Source organism: Camelus dromedarius, chromosome 27, assembly GCF_036321535.1.
Source record: "Camelus dromedarius isolate mCamDro1 chromosome 27, mCamDro1.pat, whole genome shotgun sequence".
Taxonomy (NCBI): Eukaryota; Metazoa; Chordata; class Mammalia; order Artiodactyla; family Camelidae; genus Camelus; species Camelus dromedarius.
In genome coordinates, this window is record NC_087462.1 from 8,819,762 (window position 1) to 8,838,969 (window position 19,208).

The following is a 19,208-nucleotide window of genomic DNA, read 5'->3' on the forward strand; positions in this document are numbered from 1 at the left end:
CATGAAAAAGATGCTCAACATCATTAGTCAGTTATCAGGGAAATGCAAATGAAAAATAAAATGGATACTACTTCATATCCACTAGAATGGCTGGAATCAAAATCAGATTATTACAAATGTTGTGAGATGTGAATAAATCAGAACTCTCGCACATTGCTGATGGGGATATAAAATGTACAGCCACTTTGGAAAACGGTCTGGCAGCTTCTCAACAAGTTAAAGTGTTACTGTTTGACCCAGACATGACACTCCTGTCTAAGAGAAATGAAAATATATGCCCATACAAAAACCTGCATCATAACAGTATTATTCATAATAACCAAGAGTTGGAAACAATACAGATTCTAAGAATGGATACACTAAATGTGGTATATATACACACAAGAGAATATTTTTAGGTGGTATAAAGGAAGGAAGTTCTGATACACACTACAATGTGGATGAAACTCGAACACATGCTAAGTGGAAGAAACTGAACACAGAAGACTGCATACTGTGTGATTCCATTTAGATGAAATGTCCAGAACAAGCAAATATATGGAAAAGATAGTAGATTAGTGGTTGCCTAAGGCTGGGGGAACATGGGGGTTGGGGGGTGATAGCTAAAGGGTGTGAGTTTCTTTTTGAGGTGATGAAAATGTTCTATAATTGACCATGGTGATAGCTGCACAACTGTGAACATGTTAAAAACTACTGACTTGTACACCTTACATGGGTGAACTGCATGGTTTGAAAATTTTATCTGAATAAATCCATTACCAAAACAGTAACAACAACAACAATAACAATAATAAGCTTTTTATTCATTTCTAAGCCTGGAATTTTTAAAATTTAAATTGTATTCAAATTCTTTCTACAAACCACCACTTCTGGTGCCTTCAAAGTATCTTCTATCACCCTTCCAAACCCTTCCATGGTTACTAGTTGTTATGACTATTGTTTTCTTTTTTCAAATTGCTTTAGAATCAATTTTGAGCTTATATTTTGCTAGCTATCATTCACTTCACCTAGATTTTCCAAGTTTTAATACCATGCACTGTCTATCCTCTCAATCTGCTCTATACTCTCTTTCTGCCTCCTATCAGCTCTCAACCCAAGAGCCTCACTTTGGCAAGATTCCTATAGCTTCTCTGTTGCCAAAGCCAATGAACATTTTCCTTATTATGTTTTCAGATCTTTCAATGGCATATGCCAATCCTGAATCTCATCAACTACCCACGCCAGATCTCTAAGCCCATCCCACTGTTGAGAATCACTGCACTGAGAAAGTCCAGAGACGAATTTGATGGGCATGGAAAAAGTGAGAAATTCTACTTCCTACACTCCACTTGGCTGCTTTCATTTACTCATATCCTATCAGCCTCCTCCAGAATAACAGCCAAGCCTCTCTAGCCCAGACCTGGTCCTGGGTCTCTCAGCTCTCTCCCTATTGTATAGCCCTACCACGCCAACCTGATCTCTAACAGCCACCTCTAACTCAGGATGTCACTCATTCAACTGAAAAAAAAAAAAAAAAAAAAAACACCTACTCTGACTACTGTGCTAGGCACTGGGGATACACTGCAAAACAAGAAAGACTTTGTTCAATTTCTTGCCAAACCTGCTCCTTTCCCTGTACCGTATACTGCCCTCCCCGTTTAAGTGGCACCACTGTCCACCAATTAAACAAGCCAGAAACCTGAGACATCCCAGACTTCTGGTCACTCCCTCATGCTGACCTCCAATTTACTTCCTTAAACAGCTCTTCTCTCCTGCCCATCTCTTCATCTCTAAGGTGGAGGCACACCTCTGTCTTGATACTGCAGCAGCCCCTCATTGGCCTCCGCCTCCCTCCCACACCAGGCGCCCAAAGTTTCTAAGCCAACACCAACTCTAATCCTACTAGTCCCCACTTTAAAACTTTGCTGCCTGTAGGAGAAAGACCAGGCCCCTCAGCCCAGCCCTTGTGAACCTCTAAAGTCCAATGCCTCCTCCAACTACACGTCCACCATACACTTCTCCCTATTTGGTTTCTGAACCTAATCTGGCCGTTGGCCTCTATGCACATGGAGGTCCCCATAACCCACAGCCTACTATCCTTAAGATCTGGATCTGATGCCACCACCTGCCAGGCAGAGTCCCCATTTCCCAACTCTCTCTGTAGCTGTGTTGACTGCACTGGGCTAGAAATGTCTGTTATCTGCCTGCCCCTGCAGCCCCCACAGTTCCTTACCTCCCTGAGGAACTTATAACCTCAGAACCTCCCCAACAGCCTCATCCAGTCAACCCACAGGATGGTGGGAGGGCACTGGTGGCCACTCACCCTGCGGTTCCGGTTGTGATCCATGGTCTTGAGGTGCTTCTGGATGATCCCAAACTGCATGGGAATGAAGAGGTCACAGGCTGCACAGTGGGCTGCCTCTACCTTCTTCACAAAATGCTCCATGGCAATTTCTGCAGAGGGGAGAAGAAGGGAGTAGCCACTGGTCCCAGGCACCTGAGAAGAACTCAGGAGTTTGGGGAAAACACCAGATCAACTCCTCACCTCGCCCTGCCACTTCCACGTGGGCCTGAGGTTGTTCTCACTGACCCTCCCTGGGGGAACAGAGGGGTGTCGTGACCCCACTCTGAGAACCAGAGGAGGGAAGGCTGAGGCCTTGACTGACAGGAGTGGAACGGAACCTCCTCACCTTGGGTCAGATCTTGGTCTCTGTAGATCTGCTGGATCAGACCATCCAGGTCCTCCACTGTTTTTCGGAGCTCCTCTGTCTTCTTGGTCTTGTTGGTGACGTACTCCTGCCAGAGATATCAAGGAGGTATCAAGGTTTGCATGGGCTGCTCTATGTCCTGAGGGTAAGAGCAGCTGTACCAGTCCAAGGCTCACCTGCAGGAAGTCAGCCGTCTGCTTGGGGAGCTTGGTGCCTACGTACTTAAAGTGTTCCTTATGAAACTTGCTGTCGAGGTGGCTGGCCATCTCATCCTCGTAAAAGGTCCGGTATTTGCAGAGAGAACACACAAACTGGATCCTGTCACAGGAGGGAAATAAGAGGCTGAGAATCGAGAGGGCCTTAGGGAACAGTGCTGCCGCCTCACCCAACCCAGATGCGAGCCCTGTAACAGGCCTTGCTCACAGGCCTCTGAAGTGCGGTCCCAGCAGGGGGACAGGCTGGGACCAGTGGGGTTGGGAGTAGAAAGGGACAGAAAGTCTGCAGGCTGCAGTTACTGCAACATAAGGGACAGGGAGGAGCTTTTCCTTCCCACGGCAGGAGGCTGAACCCTGAGGCAGCAGCTGCTGCAACAGGCAAGGAGTCGCTGGAAGGTTGCCGGACGGCCTCTCTACCAAGGCTGGGCGGGAGCTTGTGTACTTGGCCCAGCTGGGGATCAGAAGGAATGACGCCCTGGCGTGAGCCAGGTGGCCCTGAGGTGCAGAGTGGAGTACACAGTCCTGAGGCAGGGCCCGAAAAGGTGCTGCATCTTCCTTCTGGGGTCTGAGGGACTGAAAGGCCCAGCCCATCCTCTGCTCAGAATGCTTGGGGGTGGTGTCGGGAGGGATGGGAGGCAAGCAGGCCTGGGCACCTGCTGCCTCATCTTCCTCTTCTGAGAAGAGACCAGTCTGAGCTGGAAGGAGGGCGCCCGCCTGGCCTGCCAGAGGGCAGCCTGGAGTCACCTGAGCGAGGTGCTCTGTCTGGGCCTGGTGTCCACAGCAGAAGCCCGGGGTCTGGGGCCTGGGCTGGAGCAGGCCGCCGTGGCAAGGGGCGGAGGAGGCCAGCCGCCACCAAGGCCTCGGGGCAGGTCCCTACCTCTGCCGGACGTCCTTATCTGGGCCACGGGGTCAGCTTTGTCTGGAGAGCCCAGGGGCCGGGCGCCGGCGAGGCTGAGGAAGGTCCAGCAAGAGCAAGAGTCTGAGGCGGAGGAGGAGGAGGCAAGCACCAGTGCGGGAGCCCTGAGGGCAGACAGACCCGACCAAGGGGCGTGAAGGGCTCAGCCGCAGACAGGCCCGGCCTGACGGGGCCGGCGGGCAGGGCAGAGGGCAGGCCCGAGGCTGCCACAGCCCACAGGTGCTGCCATCTCTTCTGGGCGCGGTGGCGGCCTCTTGGCAGCTAGCTGGGATGGCACAGGCGCCTTGGACCTCGAGTCTCTGATGAGCTGGCCCCCTCCCGCAGGGGCATCAGGCCCCCAGTGCACCTCTGGGCTCGTGCGCCGAGTGACCTAGCGCCGGAGCTTCTGGGCAACGGTGCTGAGCAGTGTCAGGTCTCAGGCCAAAGACGCTAGCGGTCGCCAGGCGGCCGCAGAGGGGCAGGGGGACGAATCAGGCCTTGGGAGCTAGGCCTGGCAGAAAGCAGGGTCCATGCACGGCCGAGCAGGTTGCGGCTCCCAAGGGAGGCCAGAGGGCGGCGAGGCAGCAGAGCCATGGCCCTGCTCTCCTGGAGGCAGCCCCAGAGCGAGGCAGAGGCAAAGGGGTGGCGGGAAGCTGGTTACCTTTCCACCATGCGGTCTCGCTGCCGCTTTTTCTGCTTATCCTGGCTCTTCTTGCCTGCCTGCAACTTGTGTTTGGTCTGGCCACTCTCATCCTGGGTGCTCAGGGCCCCTGTGGGAGCAGAGGGTCACAGTCACCAGTTTGTGACCTCTGGCTGGATCACCCACCGTCTACTTCAGAGGGTCCGCTTTGAGAGCAGCTGTCCAAGTAAGGCCTCTGGCTGCAAGCAGAGCTGGGTACCCTGGGATGGGCAGGGAGTGATTTTGGCCTAGGCCCTGAAGATGGGAGAACCCACACTGACTCCACCACTTTCCAGGACACTCACACTCTACAGAGTGGGCCACAGGGAGGCTGGAAGGTAAAGAGAGGCTGTCTTGGTGGGGACACTGGCATAAGTTCAAGGGGTCAGGTGGCAGGATGTAGGAAGGCCTTGGCTGCAGCCTAAGTGCAGACCCCAAGGATAAAGACCCCAAAGCTCACATGGCCCTGCCCACCCCACACTGGGCACCGCGGCAAGTGGGCTAAGGCTGGATTGACTGTCAGGTACCTGCTGGCGCTCATCACTCGAATAGGGGGACACGGATTCCCAACGGGGGCTGTAGAGGCGCTAAGGGAGGACACGCAAACCAGAGCCGTAAAAACTGCACCAAGGGTCCCAGCTTGGACAACAGCCACCGAGGACTTGGAACTGCATGTTACTGAGGGCCTCAGGGCAGGGGGTTTGCCTGGGGTTCCCCCACGCTTTTGCTTGCTGCCCCAACCTGAAGGCAAAACCAGTGTGCTAGGCAGGGGCCATCGCCACCCATAGCCTCTGCCTGGGAAGAATAGGGGCAGAGTGCAAAGGGGGTAGAGGAAGAGGAGCCCCCTACCAGCACATACCCAGCCACATAAAGGATGGCCCAAGCTGGCATTTCTGCCACAACCCTGCCCTCAGCCAGACCCCCTCCCACCACAAGCACCTGGAAGAGCCACCCCAGCACCCGTGCCACTCAGAAGACTCACCCTTCTCTGCATCCTCTTTGCCTTCTTCCTTCCCCTCCTCTTTTCCGTCTTCATCCTCTCCTTCCTAAGACACAATTTCAAAAATTCAATGTTAAAGCATGTGCAGTTGTTCATGATGGCTGTAAGGACAAGGCCCTGCTACAGGCCAGGCACTGAGCCAAGAGCCTCACATCCTCCCAAGAGCCCTTGCACACAGACTCATTCTGCTGTTTTCTCATAAGAAAATGCACCCTCTGGATCAGTGGCCTGCTGGCAGCCCGTGCTCTCTACTAGACCTCTGCCTCCTTGTGCTAGTCATGTGTGCACACAGAGCTAACTCAGGTTGGACTGCAGCTCCCATGGAGAGGCCTGTTCTATGGCACCGGGGCTCAGGCAGCCCACTGTTCACAGGCCTCATCTGCAGACAGAGAGTGCAGGGCTGGGGCCACTTACTGCTCTGAAGCCCTTGTCCACAGCCTCGGTGCCTTCAGTGCCCTCTGCAGCTTCCCCCTCAGTACCCTCATCTGAAAGGTAAGAAGAGACAAGCTCAGCCCAGGAGCCCCACGGGGCAGAGGCCCGGGGGCAGGGACCCAGTGCCCAGGCTCACCATTATCTGAATCACTGTTATCGGAGCAGTCTGTCCGGGTGGCTTTGCTGTCCGGCTCGTCGGGACTGCCGCATTGCTTTCTCTTCTTTTTCTTGGTCTGGGTCAGAAAGAGGGAACCAGGTCAGGGTGGGTGGCTCCAGGCCCCTCCCTCTGCTCAGCCACAGACCAACAAGCCCCCCTCCACTTACCCGGAAGTCAGCCGTGGTCCAGGTCTTCCAGGTCCGCCTCATCTGCTTCATGCCATTGCCAAACCCAAAGCCAAAGCGGGAGCCACCAGGAAAGGTGCCCCCGCCACGCATGCCCTGGAACATGCTGTACTCAGGGATGATGTTCTGGGAGAAGAGGGAGGGCAGCCGGGAGGCACCAGGCATGCACTGGCCCCGGGCCCCCATGGGGTCTTCCCACATGCGCCCATAGCCCGAGGCCACTGGCCGGCCACTCCGGGAGTCCCGGGCCCAGCCCGGAGCCCGTGGGCCAAAGGTGTCGCCGCCACGCATGCGGAACTGGTCGCGGTAGGCATCGTACTGGCCCTCATAGGCCATTTCCATCTCAGGGTCAAGCTCGCTGTAGTCATAGCCCGACCGGTAGAGGTCACGCTCGCTCAGGACAGCCCTTGAGTCACAGGCCTCGTAGGAATCATATCTGCAGAGGCAGGTGGCAAGCATCAGGGAGGCCCTCAGGTCCCATCACCCTACTGCTCCTGCCTTCCCCAGAGCCTCCCTGTCCTGGGGATAGGGAGCCCCACACCAGCACCTACCCCGCCCTATCATGGAGGCTCAATGTTCAGAAATGCCAATTAAAAGGCCTCTCAGGAACAGAGTTCTAGAAGCAGGAAAGGTCCCTCCGCTGATATCCCCAAGCCTGCATGTGGCCATACACCAGCTTGAGGACCTTAAGAAAGACTGAAAACTAGAGTGAAGTACGTCTCAGGGGAAGAGACAGCCCACAGCCCATAGGCCACAGGAAATGTGCATGTGTCTTCAGTAGCCACAACGCCACGCATGGCATGCTCCTCGGGGGCAGAGGCAAGCACCCTAGCATCCTGCAGTACATGGGCGGTCTAGCACATGAATTTTTGTCTACTGGGGCTGATAACACCCGTGAGACACTTACAATCCCTCCCAAGGCCTTCACCACTCAAAATGAAAAGGAAGATAAAATGAGGAATGTTTGCCATGAAAGACACTGCAAGCTTGCCCAGGGACTAGAAAAAGAGCTCTTGTGATGAGCTCTTATCAACCCTGGAGCCCAGGACAGGGCATCAAACCCTACAAAGCAACTGGGAAGGCAAGCTAAATATTCCGTGTAGGGAAGAGAGGGCATCAGAGAGAGCTGTTCTAATCATGGCTGCAGCCCACAGGCCCAGACCTCACATGTCTCCTTGCCAAAGCAGGGCAGTCAAGAAGCACCAGCAGCTGTGAGAGAAGTGGCCAGTGCTACCCAATTGCCACTCCATACTTCAACCCTGCTCTCTGGCTCCAGGTTGTTGCAAGAAGGTACAAAGGCAGCTGGCACCAGCAACAATGCTAGCCCAAGTCAACCCCTGCCTTTCATAGCTTCAGCTCCAAGCACCGTGACTGCTGGGCACAAGGGCAGGGGGTGTGCTGGGTCTCCCCACACAACTTTTTGCTTACTACAGAGCCCATGCAAGCAAAAGTCTCCTTGGCACCCTCCCCTCTAGAGGCCCCACCAGTGCCTGGCCAGGCTCCTCCTTAATCTCTGCTTTCCCCCATCCGTCAGTTGTCATTAGGCCGCTCCACTCCATCCTGTGCCAGAAATACGAGTGCCCTCCTCACTGAAAGCCCTCAGTAGTGTACAAGAACTCCTGGGCCAGCACCAGTTCAGACAATAACAAATACCCACAGCATAATGCTGTGAGGTAGGACAGATCTCAGTGGGAGGCCCAACTCCACCATTTACTCCTGGGTGCCTATGGGCAAGAGGTGTGACCTGCCTGTGCTTCACTTTCTCCATCTGCAAAATGAGACATCAACACTTCCTCACAGAGGCACTTCTGAGGCTCAACAGGTACACATTTATAAAACACCAAAGGGTGGCCAGAAAGTGTCCCTTATGCCCCTCATGTGGGCTGGCCCAGCTGGCTGTAATCAGTCCCATAGGCTCATCCCACCCTTCACAACCACTCCAATCTGTCCTGCTCTGATAAAGTATCACAAGGACTTCAAATGGCTGTCTCCAGAGGGAGGAACCACTGAACACTGTTTCTGAGAAGAGCCATTCAGCAGGTACACTGAAGCCAGCCTAGTCTGGGCTTGATCCTTCCTCAACAAGCTGGAGGAGGGGCTCATCACCAGGCAGCAGGGGGAGGATGGAGGGAAGAGGGGTCACAGGCCAGAGAAGAGAAAGTGCACTGGACCCCAAGCAGTCTCTGGGAAGCCCCAGTAGCAGAGTAAGGAGGAGAAAGCAGACACAAGAGACGGGTCAGAAGAGGGAGATGCCAGGGGACAATGGTCAAGAGGTGACCCTGCAGAGCCTCAGCCCCTAGGCAGGTGCCCACTCACCTTTCTCCACTTGAGCCGTACACGCCTCCTTGCATCATGTCTGTCTCCAAGTGCGGCACCATATCTAAGCGCTGGTTAATTCTGGACAAAACGGAATCGGCACTGGTGCTACCCATGGCACTAGGGTTTGCATTTGTGTCAGAGTTAGGCATTTCCCAAGAGTTTGAAGCGGCCATACCATACCCATAGTTGGTGGTGTTATCCTGGCCATAGCCATAGCCATAACCATAGTTCTCGTAGCCTGCAATGGGGGAGACAGAAAGACAGACAAGATGGTGGGGGCAAGGAGAGGCAGACAGAGAGACAAACAGAGACAAGAACTTCTTTGGTCACAGAGACAAGCCGAGGACCCTGGCCACCTAAGGCTGGGTGGGCCCAAGTCAATCTGGTAAGTCCTCCTGTGAAGGAGGAGCTGGCCCCAGGGTACCTGGGGTCCCCAAAGGCAACCCCCTACCCTGAAACCTTGGCTAAGCTGGGCAGTGGCAGAAAAATATCAACCAGTTCAATCCCAAGGGAGAGGAGAGTGACCATGGGAGTGATACTTACCTCTGTTTGTCCCAGAGTTCCAAGTTCCATATCCTACAAAAAGTAAAAGAGCAATTACATCCACAATTGCTTAATACAAGAGTTTAATTCAGGCACAAAGACAATGATTCCCAATACCTGAGTGGTTACAGGAGACTGAACCTCCCCTAACCGAGATGCCTTGAGCTTGAGAGCACTACATAAATGACCCAGGCCACCTGTCGCCCTGGTGCCCAACCTTTTGTGACTCTGACTATCCGCTATTTAAGGAACCTCCCATTCCCAATCTTCTCCGCTAAGGAATTAGGCTCCTATATCCCTTCCTTGAAAAGCTAGAATTGGAAGACTACTTCTGCCCCTAAGCAACAATCAAAGAAAGAGAGCAGTTTCCAGCACCTCACACAGACCCTACGCTGTACAAGAAGCTCAGCAGAGCTCATATCCACTCTGAAATTGTCACTCATGTCACCTGACAAAGCCATCTGGGGCAGAGAAACTGACCACCCTGGTCCCACATATGTCTGCCTTAACAGGGGGAACCACCGAGACCCTGAACTGTGTGAGTGTGCTGAGCTGGAATGCAGCAGCACAGGGAAAGACAAGACACTGCTCCTAGCTTGCAAAAAGCTGTTGAGAGAACAAACTGGATTATAAACTAAATATTTGGATTTTATCACAGCATGTTTAAAAAACTGATTCCTTCAGACACATAAAGCCACTGAGAACTGAAAAAGTGGAAAGCCAAGTGAGAGCTGAGTCATGCAGACACAATTCCTCCCCAGGAGAGTCCATGAGAACAGGTGACCATTTTCACAGTGTCTCTGGTGGGACCCAAGAGTCACCTCCTACTCCACATTGCCTCTGCCCTACAGACAGGCCGTGTTCATTCGAGGGCAGGAGACTAAGGCTCAGTGAGATGGCAGTGTGATGAACAGTAGAATCCAGCCACAGGTAAGCAAGAGTGTATACACTGAGAAGATGAACCAGGGTGAACAGGGGTAGGGGTGGGGCAGGCAGGTCAAGGTCCTACACTTAGGTTCCTCCTTCGGTGCACAAACGAATGGGGAGGTATCTGAAGCCAGCAAGGAACTTTGGACGACCACTATTTTAATGAACCAAGGGCATGCGAGAGTTCACAAAGCAAAAATCCTTTTTAGCTGGAGAAACCAAAGCAGAGGCTTCTCATCCATCTGCTTATTCAACAATTATCATGCTCAGAGTGCACGGAACAGAGGCTTGTAGCCCTGGGCACTCCTCAGGCCTGGAGCACGGTGTATTAAAGGACATGCTAAATAGAGAAGCAAGGGCCAGCAGCTGGAAATCATGTAAGGAGTGAGTGAGCAGTAAACGAGGTGTTCTTACAGGCAAGAAGAGATGCAGGCAGAGCCATAGAAGGAATAACACACACTTAGTCCCAGCAGCTAATAAGAGCCTGGCCACATGCCTGTTTGCACCCAGGACAGTGGACACTAGCTATTCAAAAAGAGACAGGACTGGGAGGCAAAGGCAGACCCGTTGGGGCCATGCTTGTGAGGGTAGAATATGATGTCCCTGCCCCACACCAGGCTTCAGCTGCTGAGGACTTGCCAGAATGGAGTAAGGAAGCAGAAGTAAAGGAAGTAGGAGTGAGCGTTAACTGTGAGCACAAGGACAGGCCGGCGGCTGCTATGACAGGGCCTCAGGCAAGCACTTCCTATGTGCTACCTGCTAGGCCTGGAGCAACTCAGACTCCCTGATGGGCTCCCCAGACAGGACCCTTCAGGGGAAATCTTTTTCTATATTATGCTCTTTGAGGACTCCCTAAGACCTGACCCTTGCAAAGGAACATCAGAATTCACTTCCATTCAGAGGGGAGTAGACCGTGGTTGACAAAGAGAATTTTTGAGGATATAATTTATTTTTTAAAAGGGGGAAAAAAAAAGAGAGAGAGTAAGGAAAAGGAGATGGTAATAGCAGACAACACTTTAAGAGCAAAAAAAGAAAACCATGTAAATGTTCAACTTTACCGTAACAGTTAATCACATTATAGCCACCCTACTCAGTGATATCACACAGGCATCATAAAACAATCTACCAAGCCTTATGTTGCACAAGAAAATGCTTCTAACAGTAAGCAAAACAGGATACACAACTCTAGCCACGTATTAATTACTCAACTACCTAAAATAAGTATGCTGACAAAAGGTAAATATTAAAATGGTGGGATCTTGGTTGACTGTTTTTCAAAATGTTATTTAAATGTTGTTATATTATTCTTGCAATTTAAGGTAGAAGGAAAAGTAAAACCATTCCTATTCCTTCACAACATGACTGTCTATGCAAAACAACTCAAAAAAATCTACAAAAAAAGAGTTACTAGTGAATAAGCTTAGCAATTTATTACAAGGTCAATATACAAAGATCAATCAAATTTCTACATACCAGCAATGAACAAATGGAAATTGTTAAAGTATCATATACCATAGCACCAAAAACAAGAAATACTTAGGTGTAAATCTAACAAAATGGGTGCAAGATCTGTGTGTAAAAAACTGTAAAACACTAATGAAAGAAATCAAAGACCAAAATAAATGAAGTGACATACTATGCTTATGCACTGGAAGGTTTAATATTGTTAAGATTTTAATTCTCCCAAATAAACCTATATATTCAAGACCGTTCCACTCAAAATCTCAGCAGGAATTTTTATAGAAATTGATGATTCTAAAATTTATATGCAAAAACAGAGGAACTAGAATAGCCAAGTCAATTTAGGAAAAAGAACAAATCTGGAGGACTCACAGTCACAAATTTCAAGACTTACTATAGTGATCAAGACAGTGTGGAACTAGAGGAAATTTAGACACACAAATCAATGGAACAGAATTAGAGTCCAGATAGAGACACACACATATTATGTTCAACAAATTTTCAACAAAGGTAAGAAAGAATCTTGACCCATACCACACACCTGGTAGAAATATTAATCAAACTGGATCATAAAATAAATATAAAACCTAAGACTATGAAGCACCTAAAAAAAAGCTTAGGAGAAAGTCTTTGTGACCTTAGGTTAGGCACCAAAGTCATGCTCTATTAAAGAAAAGATTGATAAAATGAACTTCATCAAAATGAAGAACTTATATTCTTCAAAAGACACTGATAAGAGAGTAAGTAGACAAGCCCCAGTCTGGGAGAAAATATCTGCAAACGATACATCTGATTAAAAAGCCTGTACTCAGAATATATAAACCCGAGGGGAAATAATTCAAAAGAGATGTGCAGTTTGGGTCTATGATTGAAAAGTGGTGAGGCAGGGAGGGCAGGATAGAGAAGCCATGCAAACCAGTTTTTCCTTATTTACAAACCACCTCCTTACTCAATTTCAAAACATGTTAAGTCTCCCTCTCCCGCTGGGACTATCTGCTAATACTCCGGGAAGCTTACTTATGTCTACTTAATCAGTGACAACTGAGGGAACATGACTGTAGGCTCAGTCTTTCCCAAGACCTTGACAGTAAAACCAATTACCCATCTCAGCAACCAGCTCCAAAGGGGGCTCCTTCTTGACGGACAACTAGGATCACAGACCACAGGACTAATTTTACTGGCAGTTCTGGGCTGCTGAAGGACACCAACAGAACATCTATGGATCCTGTCGAGTGGCTGCTTCTGAATTAGAGATTTAGTGTTTCTGTCCACAGTTGAGAAATCAACGGGAAATTTTCTCTCAACCCTGTGTGTGAGGGGCCCGCTGACCTGAGATGGTCTGACTGTGTCTATAAACGCCTGCTAGATTCAGACAGGCAGCCTCTCCTGCACAGGGGTCCCATGAACTACCCTAGGGCTAAGTTAATGGCTTGGTTTCTGCTCAGAACAGTCCTCTGGACTTTGGCCACTCTCCTTTCCAGACCCTCAAGACAGACATTTGTCACAGACCACAGGTATTTCTAACAAAATGTCAAAGGGTCAAAGGAACCAATATTTACAGCCCCAAGAACTCCACCTTGCTCAAAAACACAGACATCTTTCCCATAATTGCCCCCAAAGGGAAGTACCAGCTATTCCATCCACCCACCACACCATTTTAATCAACTTTGCATTTGGAAAAGACTGTATGACAGCAAGGTCAAAGGCAACTAAGAAAACATGGGATTGCTCTGCCACCAGAAGGAAAAGCACTCACCGTCCAGTTCCCAGGAACCCACACTTACCATAATCACAGGTGGGCTGAGCGCTCGTGTCTGAGTACGTCGACTGCAAAGTGGTTTCAGATCCCTGGACAAAGCCTAAACATATGTACAATGTGGTTAAAACCCCAGAAAGCCGCATGAAAATGACCTAAGACTACTCTTCAGTGGAGACTGGCTGGTAGACCCTCCCCTCACTGGAAAGCTGCCCAAAACTCTAGCTTCTGAATATTTTAATAACACCTCTAGGACATATTAACCAATGAAAGGCAGGCTATGTTTAACTTGCTATGTCAGAACTAGATAAAAAATTTTAAACCTTTAAACCAGTATCTTGTTTTGATAAACAGGTACCCAAATTATTCAGCTAAATGAGGAAAATATTTTTATCAAATCACTGAAAGGTGAGCTCCAATTCAAAAAATGAGGGGGGTTAGTTTTGAACAATGTTAAGACAATTAATACCCCTTCCATTCCCCCAAATCTGAAACCAAAACAGCTTTGTACTTTTAGTTTTCCCATTAAAAAATGTGTGTATTATAATTATCTCTTAAATGTAATTACCTGGGCTTAGCAAGTTTATATGGAATAAGTATTATAGATAACATATATGTATATATACTATTTCCTATCTTCTCAATTCTCATTCTATTTCTCAACTTAAAATGAATTAGTACCAAATAAGGAAAATCTGAACCTCTACCAGAAACTACTGCTCTTAAATGCTGATTACAACAGATTATGATGAATCCTGACGCTATCTTTAAAACTGTACTTTTAAAATGATTTACCCTTAGCACTGAAATTATGACAGGTACCATAAAAAGCAGTATTTGCCTGTTCTCATCAGAGCCAACTCATAACCTAAAAATCAAAGCCAGCACCTCCAGCAGCTTATTCACAACAAAAGCATACACCAAGTGCATTTCCCTGGGTAGGCACTCACATACTCATTGACAGTCTTTCTAGTTCATTTCTTAAGACTGCAGTAACAAAGATGACAGCAACAGCAGCCAACACTGAACAAGTGTTCCCCCTGCAGGGCGCTAAGAGCTCTAGCTGCATTATCTCGCTTCATCCTCACCACGGCCAACTAAAGGGACAGTGCCAAGATCCCTTACCCGGCAATCCCAAAGTCCAAAACGCCTGAAAACCAAGTGTTCTCCTCAAATGTGGTGTCAACAATCATTTGGGGGCAAAATTGACCTGTGAGGACATTTTTTTCTCTTTCTTCACTCCATTTGGTGTTTACATAAAGCATTTAATTACAAGGTGCTGCCCCAGACCCCAGTGCAGGTGCTGTGGAATGTCCTCTCAAGCCGGAATTCCAAAACATACAGAGCTCCGACAGTTTCAAATAAGGATCAGAGAACCTATACTTTACTTCCCAGAGGAGGGAACTAGGTACCAGGGAATGAGAGCCAGAAGTATACAAATCCAATCTTTCTTACCTTCCCTATCTAAAGAGGGCACACTGGAATGGATTCCCTCCAGGGACCAAGGACTGTCCTGAAAGTCCTAAATTATAAGTACTGATGATCAATAATTGTACGTAAGAAACACTGAAAGCAATCAAAGATGGTTCACCTGTAGGGAAGCCTAACAGTATAAAAAGTACTGGCCTTTCCCACTGTTTACTCAACTAGCTTGAGTAAACCTGTTTTGTTCAGCAGTAGGGCCAGGGGCAAAATGGCCCCAGACTTTAGGGAATGTGGTTTGTATGTAACTGCAGCTGCAACTGGAACCTATCACATGCTGACAGGAATATATACTGGGACATGGTACAAAAACTACAGAGCAAAAGATCTGTGTATTCAGGGGAGAGAGGCCCTTGCACTTCCCTGGGAAAAAGGAAAGACAATCCGTCAAAGCTCTGGAGCTCAATGGCAACCTCTGCTCCGGTTTTGTCCTGCCCACATTAATATACTGCTCCACAATACTGTCTCCAGGGGAGGACCTTCTTTAGCTAATTATGCTCCAATTATGGATAAATTCTTGTCTGAATCAGAAATAATTATCTTCTTGGTTCAATTTACCAGCTTGATAAGCTCTAAGTGAAAAAATAAAATAAGCAAGTTTTTGGCCCTGTAAAGTGAAAAGGCAGGTCCCAGATTTATAACTATGTATCACAGCCCCTCCCTCTTGGCCAGCCCCTCTGACATCCTTTTTCACTCAAAAATACACAAAGTTTCTCAGTTTTATTTTTTCCTTTTTTTTTTTTTTCAGAAGAGGATTCTTTGAGGAGATGATAGAAAGTGACAAAAATTAGAGGACAACTGGAATTAAGTTAGGTTGCCTCCAACCTCTACTATCTGGGGGTAACCAGCATCCAAGACAGCTTCCAGTGATTCTTGCCTCCTGACATTATATTGTCCCTTTCCAAACTAATAGAGGTGGACAGTCTAACCAATAAGATCTTGCAGAAATGACTAAGTATGACTTCTGAGGCTTCTCCTTGCTCTCCCTTAGATCATTCACTCTCGGGGAAACTAGCCATCATGTAGTAAGGACCCTCTGTTAGGCTTGTGGAGAGGTCCAGATGGTTAGGAACCCACAGCCAGTATCAACCTGTCAGTCACATGAGTCTGAGTCATCTTCAAAGCCCAGTAAAGCCTTTGAAAGACTACAGTCCTAACAGTCAAAATGTAACCTCATGAGAAATCCCAAACCAGAAACATCCAGCTAAACCACTTGTGCACTCCTAACACACAGAAACTATGTGAGATAATAAATGTTCCTATGAAAAGACTGGTAGCATTTCAGACCTTTGTTTGAAGGCCTAAAACTGGATTTTTGTCCTGTTTTTCCACTGTTCCAATCTGGCCCTTAGTGCTAGAGATGGAATCTTCTTTCTCAAACATACATAAAGAAACTAGGTTCAAAAGCTGGACAAATTATCAAAAAGATGTATTATTTTACAGTTAGTAATAATGGTAACGTTTGCTTCAAAGCCTCCTACAACTTCTCCTTAAAGGCAAATAGTTGTCTGAAATGTGACTTAAAATGCCTTTGGCTTTAATGGTCTGCTTCTTAAAAGGGAAAGACTCATAAAGCCGCTGTGTGGTTTTCAGATGATCAAGATCAAGGAAAAACTAATCATTAACTCATTAGCTTGACTACCTCAGTGCCCACTCAAACCCAGAATTACAGCCTACAAGAAGTGGAGTTGAAATTCAGACTTGGTCATTAGCGACCCCTCTAACTCAACTTCCTTGTCTATAAAAATAAATGCTCCATTATTAAGCTATGCCACAGCACCCACCCATTCATCTCCTGGTTTCTTCAGCAGTCCTGCCCCTAAAAATCACAGAACTGTCTTCCAGTTCTCAGTAAGACTTGGTGGAAAGGATTACATCTCAATTCCAGATATGTCAGTAACAACCCTACTGATTTTTCTCCTGAACTAGGAATGGCACAGAAAGGCTAGGGCAAGGTTGCTCAACCTTGGCACTACTGATGTTTGGAGCCAGATAATTCTTTATGGTAGGGCCATCCTGTGCACTGAAGGATATTTAACAGCATTCCAGATCTCTATCCACCAGATGCATTAGTAGCACCCCCACCCCCAGAAGTGACAACCAAAAATGTCTTCCAACACTGCCAAGTGTCTCCTGGAGGGCAAAACTGCCCCTGGTTGAGAACCACCGGGCTGAGAGATGGTTGCTTAAAAAACTGGGGTTCTTGCCAAGCTTCTGATCTGGAGTAGGGAGTGTTGGCACCACCTTCTTGTCTAGATCAATATAAAGCAGCCTATGGAGCAGCCCCAGAGGGTCAGGTTCCATTTTCAGTCCTAAACATTCCAAGTAGAATGCAGGTTACCCGGCAACCACACATGCTCAAGCCTGCAATAACCCCATCAAGGGGGACGCTCCTGGCTGAGAAGCCACACCAGTTATTTCCAAGGCAAACCCAGGCAGCCTTTGAACTCATCCAGGGATGATTTGCAATCATCCAAGCATATCTCATGGCCCCCTCTCTAATCTCATCATTCACCCTGCCCTTTGCTCAAATCCCACTGCTCTCCTTGGTTGATCTTTTAACAAGCGAGGCAGTTCCTACCACCTGGGTCTCTATGCTGAGGGCCCCCCGGGCCAGATATCCTTAAAGCCCTCATTCCATTCAGGTCTCTGCTCAAATGTGCGTCTTTAGAGATCTCCAATTACCCCACGTAATACAGCAACCCCCTCAGGGGACTGACCAACGCATAATATATACTATGTTCATTTGTTTGCCGACTATGGTCTGCCCTCTATAAAATGCTTGAGGAATTCTTGTCAGTATTCCAGTGCCTACTCAGCACCTGACGCGACGAATTTGACAGATGCTGAGTGAGTTAACATGAAAGCGAGTCATCCCTCCCAAGGCCCAGGCTCAGCCCCTAAGGACCCAAGGTTCCCTCCACATCCTGAACCCTTCGAATATTCATTTACTCATCCCCCGTGGGGCCTGGCACCTCTCCCGGCCGGGGGCAGGCAAAGGCGGCGGTGGAGCGGGCAGTTGCGGCATTCTGCAGGGAAACTGCGCGGGGGAGACTATGGCAATGGCGACGGCAGCCGAGTCCACTGACCGAGTTGAAGGGCCAACGCCTGAGAAAGGGCGAAGAGGGCCCAGGAGGTCCGGCCAGGAAACGGAGACGAGAACTCAGGCACCAAGGCCGGAGCCCATGGACACAGGCAGCAGAAATCAAGACTTACGGAGGCCAGGAGCCGAGAAGCAAGGCTGCCAGCGCAGAGAACTGAGGCGCTGAGGCGTGAGGGGCGCAAAACTGAAGTGACGGGCCCACGGCGCCATTTTGTGACCGCAGAAAGGGCACTGTCCAACCCCCGGGGGAGATGCGGACGAGCCCGGCTCACCTCTGGCACATCCCTGTCCCTCCCCACCCGGAGCCCGACCCCCTACGTTGCCAAGCCCACCTGTGTAGCTCATGGCGGAAGCGAACACTGCACCCGAGAAATCCGGTGGTTGCTCCACGCATCCAACGCAGCGATAGCGGCAACAATCACCCCCGGCCCCTTCTACACACAATCGAGCCCCGCCTCCCGACCGCATTGGCTCGCCCCGGACCCTGGCTTCACAGCTGTTGGATAGCTCCGCTGTCGATCTCAGTGCATCCTCATGCCAGTGGCTGAAAGTGCTACCAATCTCGTGAGAGCCCCGCCCTACTCCCGCCTCCTGTTATCCAGAGACCACGATGATTGGCTAGGAGACGGCCTGAAGATGGAATCCCGTAGAGTTCGAAGGGGCGGAGCTGTACACTACGGAAAGGCTTGAGGCCCAAGCGAGGCGGAGATGGAGAAAGGCCTGTACCTTGGAGGCCCGCCAGAGGGAGCCGGGTCTGCAACGAAGGGCTCTGCACCAGGGCCAGCTCTTCCACTGTGGGTGCTGTGCCAACCTAGGCTTTTTCTTAACTTCTCTGCCTTCAGCTCCAAAATGAACACGGTAGCCATATTGGAATGAAAATTACAACTAAGCGCCAAACAAGATACTGGGCACACGTTCAAACATACAATGTATGTAAAGAAATCAGTCCAGTGCTAGGTATGCTAAAGAAATGTTATGTTTTGTTATCAACCGTTACACAACGATTACAAATATATTTAAATAGCATGTTTACATTATATATGTAATAAATACATTTGTTTTATCATATAAAACGCTTCCTCATATCTGCGAGGAAACTTTTTGCAAAAATTCCCATTTAATTCTATTCTAGGATGTCCACTGGCGCGACGAAAAAGTAGATTAGATGCTATTAAGAAGGCACCTACTAGTATGTCATGTAAGATGGCAACCGTATTAAAGGAAAAGCAGGGGGAAATTCCCATTTAAAAGATAAGAAGACTGAGTCTTGGAATTCATGACTTGCTCAAGGTCCCTGACACTTAAGTGTTAAAGCTGGAGCTTCCCCTCTAAACTCCTCTTGGTTTGTTCTGGACTTTAGAGATCCT

General features: G+C 49.0%; 1 protein-coding gene across 4 annotated transcripts in view; it reads right to left on the reverse strand.

Annotated features, from left to right (window-relative positions):
* AKAP8L (A-kinase anchoring protein 8 like) overlaps positions 1-18,305 on the reverse strand; it is a 28,155-nt gene extending 9,850 nt beyond the window's left edge. The window contains exons 1-13 of one of the 4 annotated variants that reach the window (XR_010378087.1): positions 18,174-18,305; positions 13,285-13,359; positions 9,113-9,145; positions 8,567-8,807; positions 6,233-6,686; positions 6,045-6,141; positions 5,891-5,961; positions 5,459-5,522; positions 4,459-4,567; positions 2,864-3,005; positions 2,670-2,775; positions 2,525-2,574; positions 2,303-2,433 (exon numbers count right to left, since the gene is read on the reverse strand). Coding sequence is in view for 3 of the 4 variants with exons in the window: in XM_010998905.3 (XP_010997207.3) it covers positions 2,303-2,433; positions 2,670-2,775; positions 2,864-3,005; positions 4,459-4,567; positions 5,459-5,522; positions 5,891-5,961; positions 6,045-6,141; positions 6,233-6,686; positions 8,567-8,807; positions 9,113-9,145; positions 13,285-13,359; positions 18,174-18,186 (1,536 nt within the window). In the remaining variant the exon portion in view is untranslated. Of the gene's footprint in view, positions 1-2,302; positions 2,434-2,524; positions 2,575-2,669; positions 2,776-2,863; positions 3,006-4,458; positions 4,568-5,458; positions 5,523-5,890; positions 5,962-6,044; positions 6,142-6,232; positions 6,687-8,566; positions 8,808-9,112; positions 9,146-13,284; positions 13,360-18,173 lie in introns of those variants that run through there. The other 3 variants (XM_031437488.2, XM_010998905.3, XM_064479950.1) reach the window with 3 other exon arrangements.
* Between the last annotated feature and the right edge of the window lie 903 nt (positions 18,306-19,208).